Below are 26,309 nucleotides of genomic sequence, written 5' to 3'. Positions count from 1 at the left end.
GGGGTTTGAGCGTTGGTGCCGGCGCCCGATGGAATGAGCGTGTTGATTCTGAATCAACCCACCAAATGGCCAAACAGAACATAATAGTACTGAATCCTGATAACCGGTTCAGTCCCAAGTTGTCTTGCACTGCTGGCCGCTGCACAGGCATGGAGGACGAGTACTTTGTCTTGGATAAATGCATAACCTACTCACATCAAGATACTCACAGCGGTGGGAGCAGTGGCACCGTTAATCCCTCATTGCTTGCGTCTAGTTGCTGTCTCCCCACGAAGCCTATGGAAATAGGACAACCGAGAGCTGGTGAGTCGCACTCTACCTCGCGCTCGACAGTACATGAAGTCATTCCATTTGACAGCAACTTCAAAGACCCATGACCTCCGATGACTGGTCTTTTTTTTTTTTTGCAAATACAACCACCGTATCCGTTCCCTCGATACGCCACCGATAGTTCTGGTCGGTACCGAAATTTGGCGTACCCTCAGCTGTCCTCCCTTCTCCCTCTCCTTGCTTCCTAACTTAACGTCTCTTACATGGTGTGGGGCTACCAACGAGATGTTCCAATATATCCGGTTGTTTGCAACCCCCAAATTGGTAACGCTCGATATCAACCCACAGTCTCTCGCCTTTGGTCCATCCGAACAGTCCATCTTGTCATATATCCCAATGTAGTGCCCTATGGTCTCGAATTTCATATCTTCTGCAAAATCAGGAGACACGTCGACCGCTTTGCAATGCTGGTCTCATCTGAAATCAGTGAGCACCGAAAAGGTTCCGAGGCTGCCATACTACACCTATCTAATTTGCCTTCACTCGGAATTCTACGCCTCAAATTACCTTCCACACCCATATCCATGGATACCCAAAGCTCCTACAGTATCATGTGTTCTGCGTATTGCAGATGCTGCATATAGAGTGTGAAATTCTGGTGCTCTCAGATGCCTTCTTCGAGACACTCTCGATCGCTCCAGAAGTGCTATCATTGTCCATCACTCGCGGACTAGATACCACACTGGCCCTGCCAGCTTCAATTTCCCGTCTATCCAGTGTTTGTACCAACAGCACTTTGGAGCGGGTTCTGATCAACATATTCGATCAATCTGATGATCATAATACTTCGATTAGTGCTGCAGTTTTTCATCCACTCTTTGCTTTCCGCAATCTTCGCAAGCTCGAAGTCATTATCGTGAACTGTGGTGTGCAATTTGATGATGCCACCCTTTTTCAGATGGCTAAGGCCTGGCCGCTACTGGAGGAGTTCTTCATCTTTAAAGAATGCCGCCGTTCGAGACATCGTACTACCGCAAATGCCCCCGTCTCACTATTGCAACATTGCCATAAACTGGTCTGCTGTAGGCGGACACAACACATCCCCTAACATTGCCTACCAGGGTTTTGCATACAAACCACTATATGTGGCACACTTCAGTAGTTCAAGGATTCGCCACCCGACAGGGATCGCTGCTTTCATTTCGGCCGTCGCACCTAATTTGGTGGAACATGTTGCATGGGAGCATACTTTCTACAAGACCGATCCAGGCCTTGAGAAATACTCCAGCAGGTGGAAACTCGTTCAGCGTTTGATCAAGTCTTTCTCCACGTTCCGCGAGCAGGAGAGGAGAACTTTGATGCCGAAGGCAGGTGAAGGGGCCGAACGTAGTAATGGAAATGAAGAGTTTGGTCCATCTGCCAACCACTACGGAGTTGTGCAGCCAGCCCAGGAGACCGAAAATGGGGAAGCAGCTGCTAGTAGTGACACCGACGGGGATGAAGGGGGTTCCTCGGAGGACGAAGGGGATTCATCGGATGAAGATAGCGGAAGTGAGGGCGAGTAGTCTAACTGGGGCGCATGAGACTCGTTGCAAGAAGAACAATTCGAGACGCAGACAATAAAGTACTGAATTTTCTTTGCGCTCATTCGTCTTACTCGGGGTTTTTCTCCCGAACAGGGTACTTCGCATTAGACTTCCGCCGATTGTGTAGACTCGCTCATTCAAAATCCCGTTCTTGCTTCCGTTGAATTTTCGCCCACTATTTCCTTTTACTTTCCATGATTGTCATGCACCGCGGTGCACGTCTACATCTGGCGTCAAACCACGTTCTGTCAAGCTGAGATTCCCATCCATCCCGGCGGCAATCTCGTTATCGCCCCAATCGAGCGAACTTAGTTCGTAGCGTCGATACCTATCGTGACTATACATGGTGCGGTTGAAAAGCCGCTGGGTCTGTCGCTCCGAGAATAATGCTTTTAATCCACTTGATTGATGAAGTGCGAGGTTGATGCGTCTAACCCTAGTGTTATTACATGTCATGAGTACCCAACATCGCTTCTCCACCATCATTGGGGGGTGAGACAACCTCTCAAGCTACTTCAGGCCACTCCCGTGCGATAATACTCTGTCGTTCTTCCTCCGTCTCCGCAAAGATAATGAGCTTCATCAAATCTTGTGCCTCCTTGAAGCTCTCGAACAAGCGATGCTTGATCTTGCTCTTGATGCAGTATTCCATCAAGTCATTTTCTCCATTCGGCTTATACTTGACAAACAGACAAGTCGCTCCCTGCGCGGCGGATAAGTCTGAGACGCCATCGCCGAAGAAGAATATGATCGGGGCGGGATCCATGTTCCTGTAAGGCGCAATCGCCTTCGACTTGTCGTGTCCGAAGCCACTAATTTATCGTCCTCAGTGAAACGCGAAACGGTAATGGGTGATTTTACCTCTCTGGATGACGGTACACAACGTCCCAGCTTCCATCGTCGTATGTTTTCACCTTGTTCGATATTATTTGTATACCGTCAAGGCTAGCGAGATGCTTGTTAAGAACCGCACGGATGATAGGTTCCATACCACTGCGGAGATGTCAATGATCACAGCACCGTGAAACCACCAGTTGTTGTACCTGGACACAATTACGACGGGTATATCATTCGTTTCGCAAAATTCGTAGAAAGCCTTGAAGGTATCATCGACTTTGATGTCTGAAACCGTCCATTAGTTCCAGAAAACCGTCGTGCGTGAACAAAAACTTACTGTTCGCAACAGCATTTCTACAGAATTCGAACGTATGCGTCACCTTGCCATCGACCTTGCCATTCTCATTGATGCTCGCGACCATCTTCCGGAAGGAATCCCTGTATGAAGAACTCAATTCTGCAGCTTTTTACATGCAATGCCTCGCACCGGAAGTTGTCTTCGTTATTACGCACACGTTGATTGAGCGCAACGCGATCTTCGCGCCCCATGCCAAAGTTGTCCGTCACAACTGAGTACTTCAATCAGAGCAAGACACATAGTAAAGTTCTCCAAATAACGAACAATCATTAGAGTCCTGCGTGGTGATAGTGCCATCCCTGCACAACGAAACGCAGTCAGCGCTATTGCCACTTAGATCTAGATCTAGCATTTACGCACCAGTCGCTGAGTACGATGAATTTCTTGCCGTGGTAGACGACTGGTTCATCGAGAGACGATTGCTGCGACATTGTAGTTGTCTATGTTCAAATCTATGTTATGTATTGTCTAGTGAGATGGAAGGAAGGAGTCAAGGAGGTGGGGCTCCGTGAGATATGGAGACGTGAGCGGCGTTTGCAGTTGCACGTTGGTTAATACTTGGAGGTGAGCGCCAAATCTTATCTTATCTCTTACTCAATAATACGGAACTGGTTTTCAACTTGAAGTCCTTGCATCGAGGCAGTTTATCATGGGTGTGTACGTGTCTATATGACATTAATGCATTAAGTACATTATGGCTGATCAATGCTAATAAGTAAAGGTTATCGATACGGGATAGGGATACTGCTGCAAAAAAGCGAATGGAACGAGTAAGGACACAAAGGGAATAAATAACTATGATGCAATGGTGTTCGTTCTCTATCTTCAAGAGCCTATACTATATAATGTATTAGTATAATCATAAAGTTATGCACGCCATAGCGTGGATCTACCAGTCAATCTCAGCAGGGAAGAACTTTGCAATGAGGCCCTCATAGTATGGGCGAAGCTTTTCAGCATCGCAGGGTTCATCACTTTTCGAGTAAAGATCATACGGGTTGAAGGCACGGGCGGCCTCAAGCGCTAGTTGATCCTTGCTACTCATGAGGTGCGCGTAAGCTCCTTCACGGTGCCATCTGCATGGATGGTAAAAATTCAGCGGATGGTGCAGAAACTGGCAGGAACTTACGGGTAAAAGCTGTGATACCTGATCATAGCAAGGGCCTCTTCGGGGAGCGAGCTCTGATCCTTAACGACGTGGTAGAGATACTGTGAAAATGTTGAAAAACATGAAGACAAAATAATGTCGACAAAGTTATACCTCATCATGTCCCCAAGACACCATGACATTATCAAGGCCGCAATTAGGTTCATAAATTCCATACTCCGTGGAATAAACCGCATCATGGAAGTCTGGATTACCGGCGAAGGTATCGGGGTAAATGTTTTTCTCGGAGAAAGCGCAGCCGACGACAAAGGTATCCTTGAATAAAGAAGTACATCAGTCTGTACGTCACCATGCGTGCCCGATGAAGAAACTTACACCAACAACGTCCCACTGGCCTTCGCTGCCAAATAGATGCAGCAGCTTACCAAGGTCGTGGATCAAACCGGTAACTTGCATCCATTCGGGCTTACCGTCGCGTCGGATGGCCTCAGCAGTCTGGAGCAAATGCTCGATTTGCGAAAGCTCAGTCTAAATACGTGCTGCATGTCAGCAATGGGAAATCACAAGCCAGTGAATCACTGACGTCTGGATCCGAGTCGTCCACAAGAGTATTGAGCATTTCCATAGCTTGCCAGATACCCATGCGAGCGCGTTTCCGGCTCTTAAATTCCATACGGGCCTTGATGTTGAAAGCTACGGTCTGCTTTTCTGCGTGGCAGCCGGGAACCTGGTCAGTGCCACGCCGTGCATGGGTAAATCGGATGTACCAACCATGTTGCTCCTTGTAAAAATTCTTGACGCGATCGCAAGCATTCTCATACTGACGGAATGTCGTCTTGTCTTTGATGGAATCAAACTCAGATTGAGTGTCCCAGATTTTGGCCTTCAGAACATTTACTGTAGAGAAAGGCGGATTCGGACTGTAAGCCACATCCCGAAGCACTGGAACGGCGTAATAGATACGTACCGTCATCGACAGCATCGGAAACAGCGTCGAGTTCGTAGCCGTCGTGTTTGTTGATAACAACCGCAGGCATGTCTAATAGTGATATTTGAGAAATGAGGAGTTTGGGAGATGGGCAGGAGATTGATTGGACATCGAGCCAGGGAAGGCTGCCTTATATACGGGTGCGATTATCGCGAGCACCAACAGACCTGAGTCTTGCGCCGATTCACCGCGCTGGGCCTGCAAAATTGGTGACGATAATTTCATCAAAGATTGTCAACTTCCCTATTAGCATGTGGGTCCTTTGTGAAATTGACGCCGCGGAGCCTTTCGGGCCCTGAAGAAGCCCATGCCGCCCACGTAGCTCTCGCGTGGCTCCTCGTGGATCGCGGGAGACGGAGGAGTAATCTGTCTGTTGAGTCTGCCTGTCGTGGGCTGCAGACCGCCTGCAGCTTGAGATACACTGCCAATCGGAGGCCAGGTCATCATGCTCAACGTTGACCAGCGTTCCCGGCGATGAATCATCCGAGTCAGAGTCGCCCGTTCTGACTTGCCGTCAATGTTTGCACAGGACTTGCCTTAGTCTAGACTTCTTGTTCGCTTCCGTAATTCAATGGCAACCTAATCTCACTTCCGGTTGCCGACAATCCGAGTAATCGCAAGAATGCAAAGCCCTGGTCCGCTGACGGATGACTTTTTTCTTCTCTTGGTGCAGCCCTTGCTCAGGCTCACATAATCCTTGAGTCCATCGGATGTAACAACTTGGGTCCTGAAGGATATCTCCGGGATATAGGGTGAATTTCGGCTAGACGTACGTACATACCAGCATTGCGCTATGGCACCCGACGGGCCACAGCTCCTAGACAGTCCTAGACCAGTAACTCTTTGTTATTTTCCCAGCTTTCGAGACTTATGGTACTAGCCTACCAGACGATAGTCACCGCCAAGATTCTGTCTTGTTCGCCAGACGAATATGCCAGCTGACGACTTGAAATTGACTTTCGGTTGCGCCAACTGTGACGTCAGGCCAATTGCTGTCAAGAAATTCAAATGTCTTTCTTTCACCGGATGGGATCAGATAATCCTAGTATGGATGATGAGACAATTCTGCGAGCTGAACACCTTGTGAGAAACCCTCATTAAGATCACAGTGGTTGTTCTCTTTGTGCTGGCACATGCTCGAACATAATTTATGTGTGACTCATCGTTCTCACAAGTAATGTGCTGTCAACTCTCCCCCGCGGACGACTGGCCATACTAGTTGTCTCGTCCGCCGGATTGCACTCTCATGAGCGCTGGCGGATGTGGAGGCACTTCCTGACTCTTGAGTCGTGTCATCTCACTGTCGCGGCATACTGTGACTCGTTCCCATTTAACAGTGCGTCGATTCCGTAATAGATTCTCCTATGAGTACATGCAGCTTTACTGGTGCAGACAGCTCTACCTCGAATGCTACAATCGTGCCCTCCAATTCACTTCCTGTCAATCTCATGATTTAGTGAATGACTGAGCCTGTCGCTCACTTGGTTGGAACAGGCCAGTTGTCGAAACCGAGGTCAATACCTGGGTAGCATATTTCAGTACCATCGCGTTCACTGTGATTACCAACGCTCACCCCAGGGAGGCATGATGAAACGTTTCTGCTTGCCACTCGCAGCTACACCGTCAAGGACCTGAATGTCCTCTGGGGTCAGAGCGTTGTATGCCTCTAGCGCACCAGTCAAGTTAGACTCGATACGGGATGGTGTCACTGATTTGGGAAGGACAACAATACCCTTTGCCACTGCATTCAGATCCGCCAACTATCATTCTCTTGCACAGGGTAAATGATAAATATGAACGTACGCAGGTAGCCGAGAAGGACATCGGAGGTGCTCTTGAGACCGCGCTTCTTCGCAATCTCGGTCGCGGACTCATCGGCAAACAATGGAGAGTTGGTCGAACCAAGGGGTGAGTATGCTTGTGGAACGATTTTCTTCGACTTCAAGTACTCGAGAAGCTCCAGCTGCGGATTGTACAGGTGAAGTTCGAGCTATACATGTCAACGGTGAGTTTCGAACGGCATCTTTACGTCGAACACACCTGATTAACGGCCGGGATGACCTCAGCAATGGGTAAAATCTTCTCAAGCATCATCTGGGAGAAGTTTGACGCGCCGATTGCCTTGACTTTACCCTTCTTTACCATGGCCTCCATACCCTGCCAAGTGTCCCTGAGGTCTCGGGATTCATCAATGTCGCGGTTGCCGTTTGGGCGCATCGGCATGACAGGGTGATTCCCGTCTGGGTTCATCGCAATAGGCCAGTGAACAAGGTAAACTGATGGTATCTTAGTGTCAGTCAAACGAATCCCACAGAGAAATGCTGCAGGTCCTACGGTCAAGATATGTCGTTCCCAGGTTGGCAAGCGTTTGGTCGAGGCATTGCTCGACACGTCTATGGTATGTACCCCAAAGCTTGCTAGTGATCTATCATATCCGAGTGAACAGGGTAAGTCATAGGTGGGATACAGTATACGCACAAAAACTTCTTCCCGCGGAACGCCCGATGCACGCAGACCCTCGCCGACTTCCTTTTCGTTCCCATACGCCCTTCAGTAAGATACGCTTAGATCAGGATCATTTCATGATCAAATTTCTTACCAAGCACAGTCAATGTGTCTATAACCCGCCTTCAGTGCATGTTCGACGGAGCGGGCGACTTCATTGGGTTTCGATTGCCAGGTTCCTATTCAGCTGGTCAGTCAGTCATCATGCTCGACCACTGAGTTCAAGTCAAGTACTCACCGAGCCCGATCGCAGGGATGGCCTGGCCGTTATTCAGGGTGATGAAATGAGATGCCATTGGTAACTAGAGACGTTCGAGCCAAGACAATGATGCTTCCCTGTGGCTACAGGATTTGCATGATATCATCGTGAGATTTCATCGGAATCAGGTGATGCCTGCCTCGGAGTCCCTCATAAGCCACAAACAATTTCCGTTCACGCGATGCCTAGAGATAACAAATCGTGGGTTTGGGAGATGTTTTGGTCTCGTTGTCAGTCGCGTCAATCCCGATTCTGCCGTGAATATCCGCACCGTGCGGACCGGCCGGTGCGAAGTTCAAACCAAGAAATGATTGTAAGTAGGTGAACATTGATACCGACGTTGTCCAAGCTCCGAAATTTGAATAGACAGGCTATGATATGATTGGCAAGTCCAAGCCATCTGAGAGACGGCCTAGTTTACGTTCACATTTGAAACTTTCTTCAGCCATAAGCGTGCGCTCTCATTGGTGGAGAGGTACGTAGGCGATGCTAGGCGCTCGGTTACATACAGGCTTATGTTGAAAACAAGTTCAAAACTTGTTTTGACCGGTTTGACTTTTTTAGATGAGTCTTTTCATTTCATTTCTGAGCGCCTGTTGTGTTTGACACGATGAGTCAAGCTTGGTCAAGCTTGGTCAAGTTCTTGGCTTGCCCACAATCATATTGAAATATGGTCTTCGTGTGCCAGACTCACGCCAGACGCCGCGGCCGGGATGGAGCGCCATTAATGCCATATATCATCGATGTTCTCCCGGCTGGTAGTCATTCGCGTGATCATATTTGGCTTTTCTTTACCTGCGCTAGTGTCTTAACTCTTGGTGCTTCGGGCTTGGGTGTTTTGGTTCGTTCCCCTGCGTGGCCCAAACGTGGCGCCCTAATTACCGAACATTAACGGAGATTGACGTATACTTAATAAGTATACAAAGTAGCAGGCACGCGCGGAAAGAAGGCCTGGGTGAGTACGATCATTTGATACTGCCCAACTTCTTATTATCCCTGTCATCGATAACGATGCTAAACTCGATCGAGAACTCAGCGCTCAGCAGCCGAATAGGCTAGTGACTAGTCTCCCATAGGCAGTGCCCAATAGAAGGACGATTGGACACAGCCGTTCCTTCTGTATTAGGCGAGTACTCAGCGCCACCCTGGTTTCAGATCTTAGCTAACTTTTGCATTATTGGTCTCGCCTCGAGGTGAGAATCCTGGCCTATTATCCGGCTATCTCCAGAAGCTACCAAAGACTGCAGACCGTAACGCAGATCTCATTCACATCCACCATCACGAGTATGGATTTCGAGGAGTTTGAAGTTGATATAGAGCGAATCATCAAAAAGTCATCAACCAATGCCTCATCATGCCTTACTGAGGCTTTGAACTGGATTGATTCAACCTGGTATGCCCCTGCAAGTAAGAGTGCAAGGTGGATGGACTTGATCGGTGACTACGCCGGAGCAGAGCCCTTTGTTATCGATGGTACTCGTTTAACTTGCTAGCCGTCTAATTCTACCACTCATCAATTTCCTAGGACATTCCCTACTATAATCCGTACTTGACGATCCTCTGCTCGCACTGGCGAAGGATGACGGTGCGTCATTGTAGTCTAGTACAGATGGTTTTCTCTGACATGACTCGGATGGCGGTGCTGTTGAAGACCCGTCATTTCAGATCATCCACGGATGGAACGCATTTTAAACGAATTCCGGAGGCGGTCTGCTAACTTCGAAATTGTTTTCTTCGATGGCAAGCCCACTTCTTCATTTCTCCAGTGATAGCGTCCATCTTATTGGTACCATTGCAGCCAACCGACACCTAGTATTACAAGCGGGCGGGTCGGATTTTGCTGTCGCATCTCGGGCGCTTGCTAGGAGGATACTGTACAAGCACATCCAGTCGCTGGACTCGGTGAATACCCTCACCTTCGAAAGTCTCCGATAAAAATTGGGTCGATTATCATCTCCCGCAGCTCAACTTTTTGTGTTTCAACATCTTTTTCCTTCCTCATGACTCATATGAGATGCCAGTTCCGCTCAAGCTTCTTCCCTTTACCAACCGAGTATTTGATAAGGAACTTTCTGTTGTGCGCATTGCCAATCAGATAGAACATGTTACTTCCAATGGAGAAGAGTCCGACGAACAATGGGACGATAGTAGTACTAGCGACGAGTCCGCTTATCATCGATCATCGACCACGGTGATGATTTGCTTATACGACATTGATAGTTCGTAGGTCTACTGTGTATTTACTTCTATTTATTCTAGGTATTCTGAATTTCGGTCACGAGGTTGGGCGTTGGGCGTTCAACTTTGAGCTCCCCTATTGACCACTCGACAAACCGTCAACATGCAGTCATCCATATCATCGCGGCAATCCGACATCGATAAACTACTGCTGCGCGCAACGATAAGCTCTCTCGGTGTCCCTTCCGGCCCACGCACCTTAGACACAACGCAAGCTCTCGTCAAGGAAGAGCTAAAAAACCGCCTGATTCATGAAGGAATTGGAAGGGGAGCTAGAATACCGTTGAAAAACTCCATTTTCTATCAACTTATTCTCAAAACTACTCTCCAACTAGGTGATATCAAAACAATTCAGTACGACAAAACAGGACCATCTGCATACTCCGGAGGCAAATGGAAATTCCACTGCAGGTGGAAACGAATTAAACGTACTCATGGCGCAAAGTATGTTGACGACAGTACGGAGGACAACGGCACAGAGGATGAGGATACAGAGGGTGAGGATACAGAGGATGATGAGGACGGCGATACAGATATCGATGACGCAGAGATAGAGGGTACAGTGCTCGGCGTGGAGGTTTCTTTCGACTCCGTGATCCCTGGCCAATCCGAATCAGAAACATGGGACTCCCAAGAATACCAGCCTTCTGGATCGAGGAAAAGACGCAGACAGGTGCCCGTGACGACTGAAAAAGATTTTCGACGTCTCTTTTACACCATCCAGTATCACCTGTGTCACAAACTGATACCCCACCTCCTCTTCAACATCCCGCCTGGATCCCGGTATTGGTCTGCAGAGTTCGCCACCTCTCCCATACCAGACGAATACAACAGTCCGAAGCCCGACATAGCCCTTTTTGATTTCGCACTCAAAAACATGGAGAAGACATGGGCAGACGTCCTGTCCTTTGTGGAGCATACCTCCAGTGATCTCGGTAAAAAGCGAGATATACCAGTGTTCTGGGGATCTACGATCAAAGCATACCTCATTATGAGAGATCAACCGTGGCGTCGATTCGTCGTTGTGTTTTCGATTTGTGCCAATCAGCTTCGCGCCCATTACCTTGACCGCTCCGGTCTCATCATATCCTACCCCTTCCACATCCACGAGAACACAGGCCCTATACGACTCACAGAAATGTTAGGTACCCTCACTCTGTCGGATAGTCATCACTTGGGTTTCGATCCGACGATGCACATGTGTAACGCTGCATGTGTAGGCACCCATTTGAATTTAGCACACGAGGCGAAGGGCTGGGTGAAGGACAATCTCAACCAAATGTATTCTATCATGGAGGTTTTGTGGAAGAGCCATGGGCTTTTCTGTCGTGGGACGGTTTGTTATCGTGTCGTCGATGAGGCAGGGAATGAGTACGCTTTAAAAGATTGTTGGGTGACGGAGGAGAAAAGAAACCACGAAGCGACCATCTTGGAGATGGTCAAGGGTATCCCTAATGTTGTCCAACTCATAGACCATTGGGATGTGTATTACGAGGGGGAGCCTGACTGCACAGCGCGCATTCGCAGTCAATATGACACGAACCATCGGGACGACTTGGCGTTCTGCAACAGATTCCACCGTCGCATTCTCTTGTCCCCCTGCGGACAGCCATTATCTAAATTCAGCTCTAGACAGGAACTGCTCACCGCCTTTCATGCCTTTGTAGTTGGTGAGTCTTTTTATTAAGCATGCAAAATACTTGTACTGACTATTTGTTTTCAGCTCATCATGCGATGATTAGGAACCGAGTCTTACACGGGGACCTCAGTCCCAATAATTTTGTCATTCATAACGGTATCGGCTACTTTATCGATTTTGATCACGCTTTGATTCTAGCGGAAGGCACGACTAGCGCTTATTCGCATGGTACAGTAAGTTTCGGTACACAATATAGCTATTCGTCGTTAATCTCATTTTTCCAGGGGACCATGCCCTACATTTCTATCCGTATTCTCCAGGCTATGCTGGATCTACTAGTCCCGCTTGAGGTCAACGTGAACATTCCGAATGATGTGAACAGCATCAGGGCAGACAACATCGACGTTGGCGAGAACATCGACTTTGTTCCGCAGGACGCCAATGCCCCGCAGGATGCCAATGTCCCGCAAAATGTCGCCGCTGGCACGCATCTAATTGAACACCGGCCCAGCGATGACCTTGAGTCGTTATTCTATATTTTTTTCGAGTTTGTTGTGATGTATGGGGGGCCACACGGCCAATTGGCACCCACTTGGTCTCTGCAAACTTTGCCGTGGGCGTGCGCCTATGAGGCCTTGGGCAAGGTGGCTTTGAGCACGATCTGTTATGCGAAGATGGGGGCTTTGATGCAAAGCAGTTTCTTTATCGCTAAGACATCAGAATACTTCGCAGAATTCAGACCCCTCGTCCAGAACTGGGTCACCATGGTTTACAGTGCGAATAGGCGCGAAGATTCGGTAGAGATGACCCACGCTGGAGTCCTCGGCATACTTGATGTGTTTATGAGATCTATTGGTAACAAACTACCTCCTTCAGGACAATCTCAGAGTCTTCATCCACAATCAGTACCTTTGACTCTTCGCACCCCCCCAGCAGGGCCATCCGAGCCCTTACTACGTCGTTCCGCTCGTCTTAGCACATCATTAGCCCCTCATCCTTCGATATCCACTGCAGGGCCTTCCGAGCCTTCGTCGCGTCGTTCCAAAAAGAGCAAACGAACCACTCGGAAGAAGCACTGAGAACCAAACACATTGCGAGTATACCCGCTATGCCCAATGGCAGCCTTGAGAACATAGTCAACAACGTCTTCACCCCAAACCAGCAGACTCACTTCGACGGCGTATCATAGTCATCCAAATTATACCCCCCAAGCGGCCCGTTTTTGCGCCTGAAGATGATGTGCTCCTCAGCTCCGATCACGATGAAGAAAGCCGTCCAGTAGCTGAGTATACTGAGGAAATTGAAAAGGATGGCGCTGAAGTGTTCCCGGCCAGCGACACCTGCTACGGTGTATATGACGAAAGCGAGGAAACCCCAGAAGAAGCGCGGTATGATGGTGAATGGGCGTCCGAGGGCTTGTATGGACAGGCCGGTGGAATAGGTATTAGGGATGTTGTTAGCACTGTTCCTAGGTTAGTACGGACAGGAAAGCATTATTTCGTTCTTACATGACAGAAGTGCGAGAAGGACGAGGATGAATTGGCCAAAGTGGCCCCAGGGAGAGCACTTGCGCGATTAGACCGCCGGTTGAGCTGTCTGCGAACGCCGCGATGTATGCGGAATCAGTGATTATCATGAGGGCTGCGCCGAGGATCTCGACGAAGCAGATAGGGATGAACAGGCTGAAGAACGTAAGTAGGAATACGCGCATGGGCGGTGTATCAGCCGGTAGCCGGCAATTATAGTCTGCTGTGACTGGAGCCCACTGGTTTACAAAATTTAACACCTGACACAAGAGAAATGATGGTTGGACGCACCCGCCTGAGAATGTCAGCTGAGAGGGCGCGCCCTGTGTCCTCGAGAGGCTTTTGTGCATTGACTTCATATCCGGCTTTACCGCCAAGACCCCAGATGAAAAGCATGATGATACTAGTGACCACCCATGCGTAGCGCTCGTAGACGTGTACCATGTCGTACCCGACAAAACACGGGATGAGGCAACACACGCCAATGATAATGATGCCAACGACGAGCGGAAGGGTGCTGGGATTGATGTTGGCGAGCGTTTGACCTCCGAGAACGACTGCTGTTGCGGAAAAGCCAAGCCTAGACGCGATCAGCGAGATAATGTGCATATGAACGAGAATCCCCGCACTGGGTGAGGATGTTGAGGACTGAGTATATGGTGCCGCCGAAGTATCCTGAGCTAAAGCGGGTGATAATCATGGTGCGGAGACCAGTCATAGGGCCGAGGGTAGCTATGAACGCTGTTGCGACGCCGCCGAGAGCGCCAAAGCAGAGAATAGTCGCTACAGCGTTGCTTGAGAGAATAAGCGTGGTTGCGGCACGGTGTATGTTGAGTGACATACCCAAAACTCAAAGTGAAAATGGACTGCCCGAGCACCCCAATGGGAATTGTAGTCAACACTGTGTTAATGGACCTATACAAAGGTCAAGGGAACATGAAAAAATGGGTTAGATCGGATCGGACTGACCACCACATGAGGGACAATACACTGGACTCAGGACAGGTATACGAGCGTAACACAACATACGCACTTGTTCCATGCATTTTTTCGACACTCTCTGGTTTTCTGGTACACGTTCTACTCCACGGGCCTCGACACCACTGGCGAAGAGAGTGGACCGAGTATACCAAAGCGGCTTACGATCACACAATCTGGAGCTGCCTCGACGTACGCAGCTTCATCTTCAACCGACCCGAGGGCTTTCTCCTTGTCCTCTGAGTAGTCTGGGGGAGCCGACATAGTAGTCACTGGGTAGGATGCAAATGCCAGCGACGTCGACGGGCTGGTTGTTGAATGATTTCCAGCGCATCATCTGATAGATATGATAGTAATCGAACCCGAAGTGCCAGGACTGATAATCGATGAACATTACATAACTACGGACTCGGAAGTCGGAAGTCGGAAGATGAAGCACCCGGTCAACCTGTGAGTGAACCTTTGAACCAGAGCGTTCTTCATCTTCATGTACATACTTTGATAAGTCACGACGAGTTATGGTACGGTCAAGCCTGGTCAAGTTCCTGGCTTGTCCACAATCATATTGAAATACGGTCTTCGTGCGCCAGACTCACGCCAGACGCCGCGGCCGGGATGGAGCGCCATTGGTGCCACATATCATCGATGTTCTCCCGGCTGGTAGTCATTCGCGTGATCATATTGGGCTTCTCTTTGCCTGCGATAGTGTCTTGGTGCTTCGGGCTTGGGCGTTTTGGCTCGTTCTCCTGCGTGGCCCAAACGTGGCCCCCTAGTTACCGAACATTCATTATTGACGGAGATTGACGTCTACAAGTATACAAAGTAGTAGGCACGCGCAGAAAGAAGGCCCGGGTGAGTACGATCATTTGATACTGCCCAACTTCTTATTATCCCTGCCATCGATAACGATGCTAAACTCAATCGAGAACTCAGTACTCAGCAGCCGAATAAGCCAGTGACTAGTCTCCCATAGGCAGTGCCCAATAAAAGGACGATTGACACAGTCGTTCCTTCTGTATTAGGCGAGTACTCAGCGCCACCCTGGTTTCAGATCTTAGCTAACTTTTGCATTATTGGTCTCGCCTCGAGGTGATAATCCTGGCCTATTATCCGGCTATCTCCAGAAGCTACTAAAGACTGCAGACCGTAACGCGAATCTCATTCACATCCACCATCACCAGTATGGATTTCGAGGAGTTTGACGTTGATATCGAGCGAATCATCAAAAAGTCATCAACCAATGCCTCATCATGCACTGTTACTGAGGCTTTGAACTGGATTGATTCAACCTGGTATGCCCCTGCAAGTAAGAGTGCAAGGTGGATGGACTTGATCGGTGACTACGCCGGAGCAGAGCCCTTTGTTATCGATGGTACTCATTTAACTTGCTAGCCGTCTAATCTTACCACTCATCAATTTCCTAGGACATTCCCTACTACAATGCCGTACTTGACGATCCTCTGCTCGCACTAGCGAAGGATGACGGTGCGTTATTGTAGTCTAGTATAGATGGTTTTCTCTGACATGACTCGGATGGCGGTGCTGTTGAAGACCCGTCATTTCAAATCATCCACGGAATCTATTTAATGGAACGCATTCTAAACGAATTCCGGAGGCGGTCTGCTAACTTCGAAATTGTTTTCTTCAATGGCGAGCCCACTTCTTCATTTCTTCATTGATAGCGTCCATCTTATTGGTACCATTGCAGCCAACCGACACCTAGTATTACAAGCGGGCGGGTCGGATTTTGCTGTCGCATCTCGGGCGCTTGCTAGGAGGATACTGTACAAGCACATCCAGTCGCTGGACTCGGTGAATACCCTCACCTTCGAAAAGTCTCTCCGATAAAAATTGGGTCGATTATCATGTTCAGACAAAGGTAGGCGTCTCTCAGTACATTATATCTCTTCTTATTCCCTATAGCCAATGTTTGTCATGATCAATGACGGCGGTACACTGAAAGAAGGTGTCGATGGACCGTTTGCCGCTCATCAAGTACTCGCTCAACGGTTGTTCATCTTCGATTTGCTGGCTAGCGGATTGGCAATGGCGCCGCTCCACGGTGCTGATTTCAAGGATACCAAGGTCATACCAGCTCTTCCTTTTCTGTATTATAACCTGAGCATTGATCGTGCCGTAGATCTTATCTTTCGTGTTTGAATCCAAGCTTCGCTTAAGCCATCGAGGACGTATCCCCAATGCCGTTCTATCCGCGGGCGTCACTGCCAGGGACGTTCTTGCTACTCAAGAACACGAGTCGTTTGATCAAGTCCGCGACTGCGTCCTTGTCGAAGCACCAACGTCCCTGTCTTGCCTGGACCTCCGTACGATCTTGACGGATATTGGAACGACATATCTTTTAGCATTCAAAGGCGACACTCAGCCGTCGCTACTTGCCGTTTTCATTATCCACATCCTTCTTCTCAAGAACATCTCCATCCAGGATCGCGCCCGGCGCTTGGAGCCTATGAAATCTGACTTTTCCAATTCATTGACGAAATCGTTTCTGCCCCGCATTCTTCGAGCGACAGAAGCAGTTGTGGTAGCCAAAAACGTATTCATTGAGGTCGACACTCGTTCATTCCTCTCGATCCTGCGCTTTCTTTCGGAGCATCAGGCTCAATCGTTGACGGAGATTCTTGGCCCAACTTTGGCAAAAGATGCGGGCGAAATCTTCTCTAAGTTGAAGCTCCCGGAGCTCAACTTTTCGTGTTTCAGCATCTTTTTCCTTCCTCGTGGCTCATATGAGATGCCAGTTCCGCTCAAGCTTCTTCCCTTTACCAACCGAGTATTTGATGAGGAACTTTCTGTCGTGCGCATTGCCACGGAGGGCGTCGCATGCCCCAATCAGATAGAACATGTTACTTCCAGTGGAGAAGAGTCCGACGAACAATGGGATGATAGTAGTACTAGCGACGAGTCCGCTGATGACCTCCCATCTATTAGGCCATCTCAAAGCAAGCGATCCAGAGAGGACACGCTCTTCTCCGACACGCAGCATTGGCACAACCATAAAAAGGCCATTCTGCCTAAGCACCTCGGAGGGGATTCTGCAGCGCCGATGACTGAATGGCAGCGCAATCGGAAGCTTCGTTCAGACCAGCGCTTCATGAAGACTTTGCATGACCAAGCCAGTACCTTGACAGGCGCATCAGGAGCTGTTCTCGAACAAGTGAAGATACTGTCCGTAGCCTCTCTTGCGAATCAGCGCATCACAAAAGTTAGCACCCAGTATAATGCTCACTTCTATCGCTTATCATAAATATGCAGCCCAAAGTTGTTCATGCTCGTTCGTCGGGCAAAAATGCCAGCAAGTTGTCGAAGGCCGATGCTATCCGCGAAAACAATATCGCCAAGAAGGAATCAAAACAGGTATCCGAGTCTGCAGCATGGGTCGCGTCCCGCATCCAAGAGATGGAAAGCCTGGACAGCACTGGTCTCGAAAAGTACCTGCAAGCTCTTACCCGGAATCCGCGAACTAGGGAGGCATCGGTAGGCACGGAAATTCGACTATATCGTATGAACCGTCTTCTCCGAGAGTGGATTTATACCACTAATCCAGACTCCTCGACGAGTCGCAACAAATATTCCTTGATGCTCATGCGTCTCGTCAAGGAAGTTTGGGAGATTGGCTTTGGAACAAAAGAGATCGCCAGCGTAATCACGAGCGTTTTGATTTCGCTCGGTTTCAACGACTACATTGATAATCTCGTTATCCCGGGTTCGACTGATGACAGGGCGCTAACCTTTCGCTTCGTCAAGCTGCTCAAGACCAAGACTAATACACCGATCTACGAATTTATGCGAGTGCAGGAGCACCCTATCGTGTGGCAACTCCAGTTTTTCGGGGAATTCATGGATAGAAGCATGGATAGTCAGGCTGACAGAAGGGTACTCTTCAAGCCAGATGCGTGGCAACGCGAAGTCCTTGATGCGATCGATCAAAACATGTCTCTTCTTGTCGTAGGTCGGTGCTTGCAGCTGTATTGTGGAGGTAAAACAATCACTCATTTAGTTGCAGCTCCTACCAGTGCTGGGAAGACGTTCATTTCTTATTATGCTATGGAGAAGATTCTCCGAGGATCAGATGACGGCATCCTGGTTTATATTGCACCGACGAAAGCCCTTGTTGCTCAAGTTGCAGCCGAGATTTATGCTAGGTTTAGCAAGGATCTCAACGGTCGTAAGGACACGTAGGCTCATATTTAACGGGGGACCGTGGCTGATTCAACTCTAGGTGGCTGCTGGGCGATTCATTCCCGTGACTACAAGGTCCATGATCCGCAGAACTGCCAAATCCTTGTCACTGTCCCTGAGATCCTAGCAATCATGCTTTTATCGCCTCTACTTGCTAAGACGTGGACCCCCCGGCTCAGATAGTACGAATTTCCGTTCGTTACATTTGTATTTCCCTCTCACTCTGCTGTAGTGTCATTCTGGACGAAATACATACCATCGGACAGCAGGAGGGCGGAGCTGTCTGGGAACAGATTCTGCTCCTATCGCCCTGTCCTATCATGTACGTCACTCCCGCATTCAACCGTGGTCATGTACTGATTCTCGCATGAGCAGAGGTCTATCTGCCACGGTCGGAGCACCGGAAAGATTTAACGAATGGCTGGAGAGTGTTCAGAAAGCGGGGGGGTTCCACCACAAGTTCGTGCATTATCCTCATCGGTATTCGCATTTGCGGAAATTCTTCTACAACATCCACGATACGCCAAGAGATGCTTTCCAAGGCCTTTCAACATACAAGTCTACGGAAAGGATGCGATTCCTGCATCCGCTGTCTATGCTTTCCTTCGGTGCACGTTCTCTCCCCTCTGATCTAGCACTGGAAGCGGCGGATGCATTGAATTTATATCGTGCTCTAAGTGCATGCACAGCCCTGGATCCTTCTGTTCTCGCTACCCTCGATCCAGTGTCATCTTTACCCTCTCGTAAACTACTTCAGCAAAAGGATGTTATCCGTTATGAAGAGGTTCTTAAACAGCACCTTACTCCGTTATTGTCCTCCTTCGATTCGCGAGACCCCGGGACGCCGTTGTCGCGCGTCATCACTCACCTTCAAGATGATGTTTTATCTCACGTCCCAGACGACGTGTTGAACTCTCAACCCGACCGTGACGCATGTGGTCTCAATCTCATTCGTCTGGTCGCCGATCTTCATGCGCAAGGGGACCTCGTAAGTGCTTGGCACCTCTTCCTTCTCTATGTTCATGAGAACCCTGTTTGTGTAGCCTGCTATCTTCTTCTCATTTGATCGAAGCGATTGTGAACACATGACCCAAATTTTGGACGACGTGCTCCAGACCCAGGAAGACGAATGGCGTGAAAACAGTCCTGAATGGAAACACAAATTGGCGCAATATGATGCATACCTTGAAGGCGCAAAAGAGCGCGAACGCAAAGCCGCGAGAGCATCGAAGCGCAAGGGTGATGCAGAGGATGAGCACGTTGACACGAGCGAATGGCAGGCATCCTTTAGACCTGATGATCCCCTACCAGACTTCTCGTTCGCTGGTCAAAGTACAGTCGTATACCCCATCGGAACTTGACGAAGATATTGCAGATCTTGCGAGACGGAAGCCGCCTCCCCCTGAATGGGCATTGAAATCTCTGAGACGTGGTATTGCTGTCCATCATGCCGGTATGAACAGAGGGTATCGCTCTTTGGTTGAGAGGTGAGGTTCTTTTCCAACGTAGGACCGCCGTGTCTAATAGTGTGTCGAGTCTCTTTCGTCGTGGTTTCATACGCATAATTTTTGCAACGGGTAAGCGTTCTGTTGTTTTTGTAGGGTCGCTAATCTCACTATATTTGCAGGCACTCTTGCCTTGGGTATCAACGCCCCGACAAAAACTTCGGTTTTCTGTGGAGATTCGCCCTTCCTCACCGCACTGATGGTTTGTTTCGCATGGTTTCTCCTTTCCGTTATTCATCGATGACCCTAGTATCGACAATGTGCGGGACGCGCTGGTCGGCGAGGATATGACCTCCTTGGAAAAGTCGTATTCTATGGTCTTTCAATGAGCAGAGTGCAGCGACTCGTGCTTTCAAAACTGCCCTCCCTTGCTGCCGGTTTCCCAGTAACATCAACTCTCATCGTGCGCTTATTCAATCTGCTGGAGGGTTCTGATTACTCCACAATCGCTGTCGCCGCTATACAAAGGCTCCTCCGCCTCTCACAAGTCAGTTTTGGCTCGGAGGAAGGAAAATACCAACTTTTGCATCATCTGCGTTTCTCGATCGACTACTTGCGTCGTGCTCGTTTGCTCGACGAGCAAGGGAAGCCGCTCAACCTTTTTGGAATAGCCGCACAACTGTATTACACAGAACCTAGCAACTTGGCCCTAGTTGCTCTGCTTCGCAGCGGTGTGATCCATAAGATTTGTGCGCAACCTAGCCTGAGGCTTGCAAAACGTGACTTCATACTGCTGATGGCCCACCTCTTTGGACGGCGGTACTTGCCTCCTGCTTACATGACAGAGAAGTACATCATGGATGTCGTGAAGAAGTCCCCGTCAATGGTCATGATGCCACCGCTGTCTAAGGCAGCCCGTGAAGTGCTGATAGAGCAAGACCGCGAAATCCTCGAGATCTTCACCGGATATGCTCTGACCTATGGGTCCCAGCACGACGACAACCTCGGGCCTGACCATATCCTACCTCTTAGCAAAAGAGAGATCTCGGGTATCGCGGAAGATGAACCGTCGCTCATTCGCGACTATCTGCGCCGTACTGCGATCCGTGTTGTCGCACGGTCGCTCTTCGTGGCTAACTCAGGCCACGACGATCACTTTGACAGTGTTCACGACCTCGCTCGAACGGCTCGACGTGGAATGAACCTGAACGAACACATCATCCCATCGTTCGAAGGTATCACCAGGCAAAGTAACCAAGGAGACGGCGACTACGCGCTGAATGCATACATCCTCGACTTCTATATGCATGGACAGGTGGCAGCTCTTGCCGCTGCGAATGCAATCAGACGGGGCGATGTTTGGTTTTTGTTGCAGGAGTTTGATCTCACGTTGATGAGTGTACGTGGGGTACTTGAGCAACTTCTTCTAAAGAGGGCCGCGGGCGAAAAAGATGCGATGCCTGAGGATGAAGACCTTGGTGAGGAAGTGGACAGCAAATGCGCGTCGCTTGGGTGGGAGGATGAGGATGAAGAGGAAGAGGAATCTGATAAACAGGAGCAGGGGAGGCAGGAAACGACTCGTGATTCGCAAGGACCGCGTGGTGCGTCGAGTGCAGACTGGAGAGTTTTCAAAGTGGTCAGCGGTGCGCTCGAAGAGTTCCATGAAAAGTTTAAGGCTATGTGGGCTTAAACATGTACGACCTCATACATGGTACTCTGGCATGTACATTTTACCGTTCCTCATTGCTCGAGCGTACGTTAGATAAATCGATGCACGTCCTTGAACGCCATAAAGGTCTCCTCTCCAATGATACCGAACACCACTCGATCAAAGGAGGCATTGGATCGAGCAACATTTCCGAGCAACAGCTCCCACAGCCTCGCAACCATCTCGCAAAAACAATGTTTTTACTTCCTTGCTAATCGAACAAGAAAAGGATACGCGCCATCCTCTATCACATAATCACTTCGATCAGTTTCTCAGTGTCTTGCTCCGCAACGCCATATCGTCTGTGGAAATCACCAGCATTTACTACTTCAATTGTTACTATATCAACGTCATATGGCGAAACCTAATGCCCCACATGGTTGTGCATCACCATAGCCGCAGCCGTCGCAGCAATGGAGATTGTAGAACTGCTGAGCAGTGTTTGTCATGAGGGAGGGGTTGGAAGACCGACCAAGAAGTATCCTCCTGGAGAAGTTGCATCCCAAAAATTTAGCAATACCACCTTTAGTGGAGGTTAACACTAGTGAATGGTCCATTGGTCGACCAGGAAGAGAGCTAAAAGTCTGGGGCGTAATAACGAGTGTTAGCCTTCGTGAAATTGACTTGAGTGGTATGCCAGTAATGTCGTGTGGAACATCGCTGACGGTGACCGTCGAAGCCTCTTCCGCAGCTGAGCCAGCACTGTGTGCATTCATTGCATCCCTCAACCCAGCGACGAAATGCATTCATTGCATCACTGCAGTAGCGGACACCATCATCAAGAACACGCCATGCGCAATAAGGCAGTGAAACTTGGGCGTGATGCGCCCGAAGCAGGGATCATCCAATTCTGGCGACAAATTGCAGGGATAAGGACATCATGATGGCTTAAACGTCTCTAGCTACCCTTGACGTTTCATTCCATCGCCCTCGACGATAGCCAGGCCATCCCTGCTATCGAGCTCAGTGAGCAGTCGAACTTGTTGGTTGCTTTGATAAAGCGTTGGTAATTCTGATGAGCGTATGACACTCAAGGGCATATGGGAACGAAAAGGAAGTCGGCGAGGAGTCTGCGTTCCGCGGGAGGACTCGGAAGTGCGTGTGCGTGTTACATCCTGTAAGCATCTCTCACGCTAATCACCTCGTTTCATTCCATTGACTTTGGTAGATCACAAGCACTGACTTTTGGGGTACATACCATGGACGTGTCGACGAATGCCTTGACAAGACACTCGCCAATTTTGGAAGGACACATATTGATTGACAATGGGACCCTCTACGTGAGTGGTTTGACTGATATGATCCACTCAATGATCAGTTTATTTCGTCCACTGGCCTGTTGCGATGAACCAGAACGGGAACTATCCTATCATACCGAAGCGCCCGAACGTCTTGAATCTTGATATTGATGAATATTGGGACCTCAGGGACATCTGGAAGGGTATGGAGGCCATGGTACCGGTAAAGAAGGGTAAAGTTACGCCGATTGACGAGTTAAACTTTTCCCAGATGATGCTCGGGAAGATTTTCCCACAACATCCCAGGTCTATCCAGGTATATCGTTGCCACTGATAGCAGGTTAATTGAATGACACAATTGTAGTTGAGTCAGACGTGACAGCAGAGCTATGTCGCAATTGACTGGCTGCGCACTGGTTCTTGAGGGGAACGATGCACAAGCAATATGACAGTGAGATGACACGACTCAGGCCTTCAAGCTTCAGGAGTCATGAGGTGCCCCCACCGTTCCCATGAAGGTGCGAACCGGCGGATGTGCCAGATGGTCTGACATCTGTCGTGTGCACATCTTAGAGCTCAGGAGGTAGATTTTAGGTCCGGAGCAAAAACGTTATCTGCTGACTTTCCTCACCTTATTTCTGAGCTAAATAGAAGGGCCAAGCTTTTGCTGGCAGATCTGTTTGTCATTCATTGTTATTTGCAGTAGTCTGATCGCCGAAATACATTCTGGAGGACATAGATAAAAGGGACTGATTAGGCGGATGAAAATCAGGACATGCAGGCAGGCACCAGGACAGATCGTAGAACCTTACATTTATAGGGTGGCCCGAGACGTAACGAGACACGAACGCGAGAGCCGCAACGCAAGGTGTAATGCATAAAAAGAAACTTGTACAGTTTTATCCAAGATTTAGCTGGATATGTATCCGCTCACATGCGTGTGTAGAAGTAGACGTTTCGTGTAGACAAAAACCCTCCACTAGTAATTGGCCAGTAACCTGGGAATCGGGAAGCTTGGCGCATGTGATGACATTTTGACATACAACCTACATGCGCGATCAGATCCTACAATAGCTTCCCTACTTCGTGGAGTCCCGGATCCGAAACTCACATCCATGGGTAGAGGGGTCAGCACCAGTCACCAGTATAGCGGGATGCGCGAAGGGAATCACGGGAGCAACTCGGGTTACTTTTGAGATACCAGGATTTTTTGCATTCCTCTCGATTTATGTAATGTGCTTCAGCCTTCGTTCAATCAATATTCGGAACAAAGCGAAAAGTCCAACAGTAACTGGGTACCTGAGCCCTATGTAGTCTACATACACCGGACGGACACAAACTGATTTTGATAGGCGGCCAGAAACACATCGTCCGTCACACCTTCGTGGACGGTGCGCTCGCATTTCAACACAACTTGGTCTCAAAGAACCTCTAGACTCTGTCATCCATTCCTTGGTCCATCATGTATAAATGTTTCTGGGTCGAATCTTCCGACTTCAAATGCTCCGTGGTGACGGTGATGCTGAGTGGGGAGCGCGAGTCGTTGTACAATTGAGGCCTAATGGCACGCAGAGAGCGATCCTCAAACCGAATTCCAGAAGGCAACCTAGGTTCTGCGGATGTCGAGAAGCCGGCGGACGTTGAAGTTGGAACACCAATTCTTCCGAGGTGGATTGATCTGAAAACGCGACATGCCATGGAATTTTCAAGGGCGATGTTGGGAAGCGATAAGAAAGCGTGGTATACAGGAGGTGCGGAAGGGGCTAAGATCATAACCATAGTTGCCACATTCAACCCAACGGTCGCCCTGCATAATACGTATCTGTGAGTGCCATCAATACAATATTCGGTTTTGCACGTACAAGTAGTATGCTTGACCACTTTGCAAAAGGGTTTTGGAGAGCCTCGGGAGCCCATCTCCTTTATAGAAGGAACGAATGCGGTTCCCCCAAGATTCTCCACCGAAGTTATTATTTGCAAGACGCCATGAAATGGCAAGGAAGATAAGAGTGTCACTGCACGCGTTTATGATGACAACAGCAGAAGCACCTGGTGCTACGGATGATTGGATGCAATAATCTGTCGTCCCTATATGCTCTCCTTTAAGCATAAATGGGAGTGCAAGCGCAGCACCTAATGTCCCAAGCCATAATATGCCGAATATTATTGTCACAATCGTTGAGCGGTCGTAGACCGCACGGACCCTGAAGAAGAATAAAGCCGCGGTAGCAGGTGCCGCAAAGGGATAGCTGAAACCAGTAATCCAAAGAATAGTTTGACAAGATCCTTGAACCGGAAGCGCTACATAGTATAAGAAGTCAGGGATTTATGCTGCTCAGTGCTGATCATTATCGACAGACCCTACCTTGAAAGATTGTAGCAACGAGGATGTAAGATAGAGTGCCAAATCTGCACACGGTAAGCCGTCAAGTTGATCTATTTCAATGCGAAAGAGTACCTCGATAGCACGTAGGCGACAATTGGAAGTCGAATTCCTGTTTTTCGGATGATTTGGACTTCGTCTGGGAGAGATACAATCCAGTCCCACAAGAACGCCTAAAGAAAGCGTATGTGAAGCGCTATGCCATGCATGGAAGCAAGACGAACAAACCCCAACTGTGGCCCAGTACAGATATCGAGAGATATCGAGCTGGGCTGCTGTGCTAGAAGGCAGAAATGCTAGAGATGTGCAAGGGTTCGGTAGCTCTACAGTGGGAGTACAGTTCGCTGCCATGGTGGAACCTCTAGAGGGAATGAGGGGGTCACTCTCTTCTAAGTGATGTTCCAGAAGTTAGATATACCGTGACGGCCGCACCTGAAAATCAAAGTTGTGGACTATCAATAGGATTAACCTAACCCCACCCAAAATAAAAATGATTGATGAACTAGTTGTGTCAATATGACGGAGTAGGCATGAGGAAGCCTCGGGCGCCTACAAGGAAGTAATGTTTCAAACGCTGTACGCTGTGGGTACCTGGGTCGTGTATAGAGTCAGAGAATCACACATTCTTTAGAATCCCCCCGATCAGAATGGATAGACTGTGATGTGGCAGATCTTCAAGTGGCGAAAATAAGGAAGGAGCCTGAAGTAGTAAGACTGACTCGGAAGGGACCTACTGTCAGATCATCAGATCGGTCTGATGATACTGAAACTATCATGCTTCATACCGTAGTGTTCCTCGTGTAGAATGCCCGCGGCGGCGGCCTCTGGCGGCCTGCCAGGATTGGTGTTTTGAACGTTGCGTTCAACATTCAACCAACCTCAGTCTATTATTAGAACAATCTACCCACCCTCGGGGATAAGACACCCACGTGAGTTCACGCGTCGGTTATCCCCAGCCTTACTTACTAGCCTTACTCGGAGACTCGAGTGTGTATCACTCTGACGTGATTGGCTGGTTTCACGAGCCAACTTTCTGACAGTTGATG

General features: G+C 49.0%; 10 protein-coding genes across 10 annotated transcripts; 5 read left to right on the top strand and 5 right to left on the bottom strand.

Annotated features, from left to right (window-relative positions):
* Positions 1-901: 901 nt before the first annotated feature.
* EDB91DRAFT_1254948 (uncharacterized protein) lies at positions 902-1,835 on the top strand (the record flags this gene model as incomplete). Its single annotated transcript, XM_041323893.1, has 2 exons — positions 902-1,283; positions 1,357-1,835. The coding sequence occupies 2 exons, from the start codon at positions 902-904 to the stop codon at positions 1,833-1,835; spliced, it is 861 nt and encodes a 286-aa protein (XP_041170776.1).
* A 332-nt stretch (positions 1,836-2,167) lies between these two features.
* Positions 2,168-3,635, bottom strand: EDB91DRAFT_1169510 (HAD-like domain-containing protein). The gene is made up of 7 exons (XM_041320145.1): positions 3,412-3,635; positions 3,316-3,350; positions 3,181-3,262; positions 3,031-3,131; positions 2,900-2,978; positions 2,718-2,849; positions 2,168-2,668 (listed from the first exon to the last, which is right to left on the bottom strand). The coding sequence occupies exons 1-7, from the start codon at positions 3,480-3,482 to the stop codon at positions 2,362-2,364; spliced, it is 807 nt and encodes a 268-aa protein (XP_041170775.1). The 5' UTR covers positions 3,483-3,635; the 3' UTR covers positions 2,168-2,361.
* Positions 3,636-3,940: 305 nt separating this feature from the next.
* On the bottom strand, positions 3,941-5,196 carry EDB91DRAFT_1062444 (inositol oxygenase; the record flags this gene model as incomplete). The annotated part of the gene is made up of 7 exons (XM_041314527.1): positions 3,941-4,127; positions 4,181-4,260; positions 4,313-4,474; positions 4,535-4,687; positions 4,743-4,867; positions 4,931-5,056; positions 5,127-5,196. The coding sequence occupies 7 exons, from the start codon at positions 5,194-5,196 to the stop codon at positions 3,941-3,943; spliced, it is 903 nt and encodes a 300-aa protein (XP_041170774.1).
* Positions 5,197-6,399: 1,203 nt separating this feature from the next.
* EDB91DRAFT_1169504 (NADP-dependent oxidoreductase domain-containing protein) lies at positions 6,400-8,174 on the bottom strand. Its single transcript, XM_041320144.1, has 9 exons — positions 8,051-8,174; positions 7,891-7,994; positions 7,747-7,831; positions 7,626-7,695; positions 7,482-7,572; positions 7,188-7,423; positions 6,951-7,137; positions 6,721-6,888; positions 6,400-6,668 (listed from the first exon to the last, which is right to left on the bottom strand). The coding sequence occupies exons 2-9, from the start codon at positions 7,946-7,948 to the stop codon at positions 6,625-6,627; spliced, it is 939 nt and encodes a 312-aa protein (XP_041170773.1). The 5' UTR covers positions 7,949-7,994; positions 8,051-8,174; the 3' UTR covers positions 6,400-6,624.
* Positions 8,175-9,007: 833 nt separating this feature from the next.
* Positions 9,008-9,515, top strand: EDB91DRAFT_117149 (uncharacterized protein). The gene is made up of 3 exons (XM_041320217.1): positions 9,008-9,037; positions 9,105-9,384; positions 9,437-9,515. Exons 2-3 carry the CDS (start codon positions 9,198-9,200, stop codon positions 9,451-9,453), a joined length of 204 nt encoding a protein of 67 aa, XP_041170772.1. The 5' UTR covers positions 9,008-9,037; positions 9,105-9,197; the 3' UTR covers positions 9,454-9,515.
* A 737-nt stretch (positions 9,516-10,252) lies between these two features.
* Positions 10,253-12,867, top strand: EDB91DRAFT_1254944 (uncharacterized protein; the record flags this gene model as incomplete). Its single annotated transcript, XM_041323892.1, has 3 exons — positions 10,253-11,819; positions 11,873-12,021; positions 12,073-12,867. The coding sequence occupies 3 exons, from the start codon at positions 10,253-10,255 to the stop codon at positions 12,865-12,867; spliced, it is 2,511 nt and encodes an 836-aa protein (XP_041170771.1).
* An 88-nt stretch (positions 12,868-12,955) lies between these two features.
* On the bottom strand, positions 12,956-14,798 carry EDB91DRAFT_1350880 (uncharacterized protein; the record flags this gene model as incomplete). The annotated part of the gene is made up of 7 exons (XM_041326093.1): positions 14,790-14,798; positions 14,284-14,740; positions 14,158-14,229; positions 13,944-14,108; positions 13,606-13,894; positions 13,297-13,553; positions 12,956-13,250 (listed from the first exon to the last, which is right to left on the bottom strand). The coding sequence occupies exons 2-7, from the start codon at positions 14,358-14,360 to the stop codon at positions 12,956-12,958; spliced, it is 1,155 nt and encodes a 384-aa protein (XP_041170770.1). The 5' UTR covers positions 14,361-14,740; positions 14,790-14,798.
* A 676-nt stretch (positions 14,799-15,474) lies between these two features.
* Positions 15,475-21,624, top strand: EDB91DRAFT_1267695 (uncharacterized protein; the record flags this gene model as incomplete). Its single annotated transcript, XM_041324523.1, has 18 exons — positions 15,475-15,654; positions 15,717-15,777; positions 15,844-15,942; positions 16,001-16,091; positions 16,129-16,171; positions 16,216-16,377; positions 16,433-17,152; positions 17,267-17,512; positions 17,563-18,259; positions 18,308-18,475; positions 18,530-18,671; positions 18,722-18,811; positions 18,865-19,477; positions 19,533-19,829; positions 19,882-19,976; positions 20,026-20,066; positions 20,117-20,196; positions 20,245-21,624. The coding sequence occupies 18 exons, from the start codon at positions 15,475-15,477 to the stop codon at positions 21,622-21,624; spliced, it is 5,205 nt and encodes a 1,734-aa protein (XP_041170769.1).
* A 465-nt stretch (positions 21,625-22,089) lies between these two features.
* EDB91DRAFT_1087258 (uncharacterized protein) lies at positions 22,090-23,259 on the top strand (the record flags this gene model as incomplete). The annotated part of the gene is made up of 6 exons (XM_041316185.1): positions 22,090-22,245; positions 22,545-22,648; positions 22,678-22,737; positions 22,811-22,922; positions 22,996-23,196; positions 23,245-23,259. 6 exons carry the CDS (start codon positions 22,090-22,092, stop codon positions 23,257-23,259), a joined length of 648 nt encoding a protein of 215 aa, XP_041170768.1.
* A 1,052-nt stretch (positions 23,260-24,311) lies between these two features.
* On the bottom strand, positions 24,312-25,614 carry EDB91DRAFT_1062437 (uncharacterized protein; the record flags this gene model as incomplete). The annotated part of the gene is made up of 5 exons (XM_041314525.1): positions 24,312-24,687; positions 24,743-25,181; positions 25,246-25,289; positions 25,339-25,436; positions 25,492-25,614. The coding sequence occupies 5 exons, from the start codon at positions 25,612-25,614 to the stop codon at positions 24,312-24,314; spliced, it is 1,080 nt and encodes a 359-aa protein (XP_041170767.1).
* Between the last annotated feature and the right edge of the window lie 695 nt (positions 25,615-26,309).

Source organism: Suillus paluster, assembly GCF_016628075.1.
Source record: "Suillus paluster strain FC165 chromosome Unknown EDB91scaffold_121, whole genome shotgun sequence".
In the NCBI taxonomy this organism is placed as follows: Eukaryota; Fungi; Basidiomycota; class Agaricomycetes; order Boletales; family Suillaceae; genus Suillus; species Suillus paluster.
The sequence above is the reverse complement of the archived record's forward strand: the minus strand, read 5'-3'. Positions and strand labels throughout refer to the sequence as shown.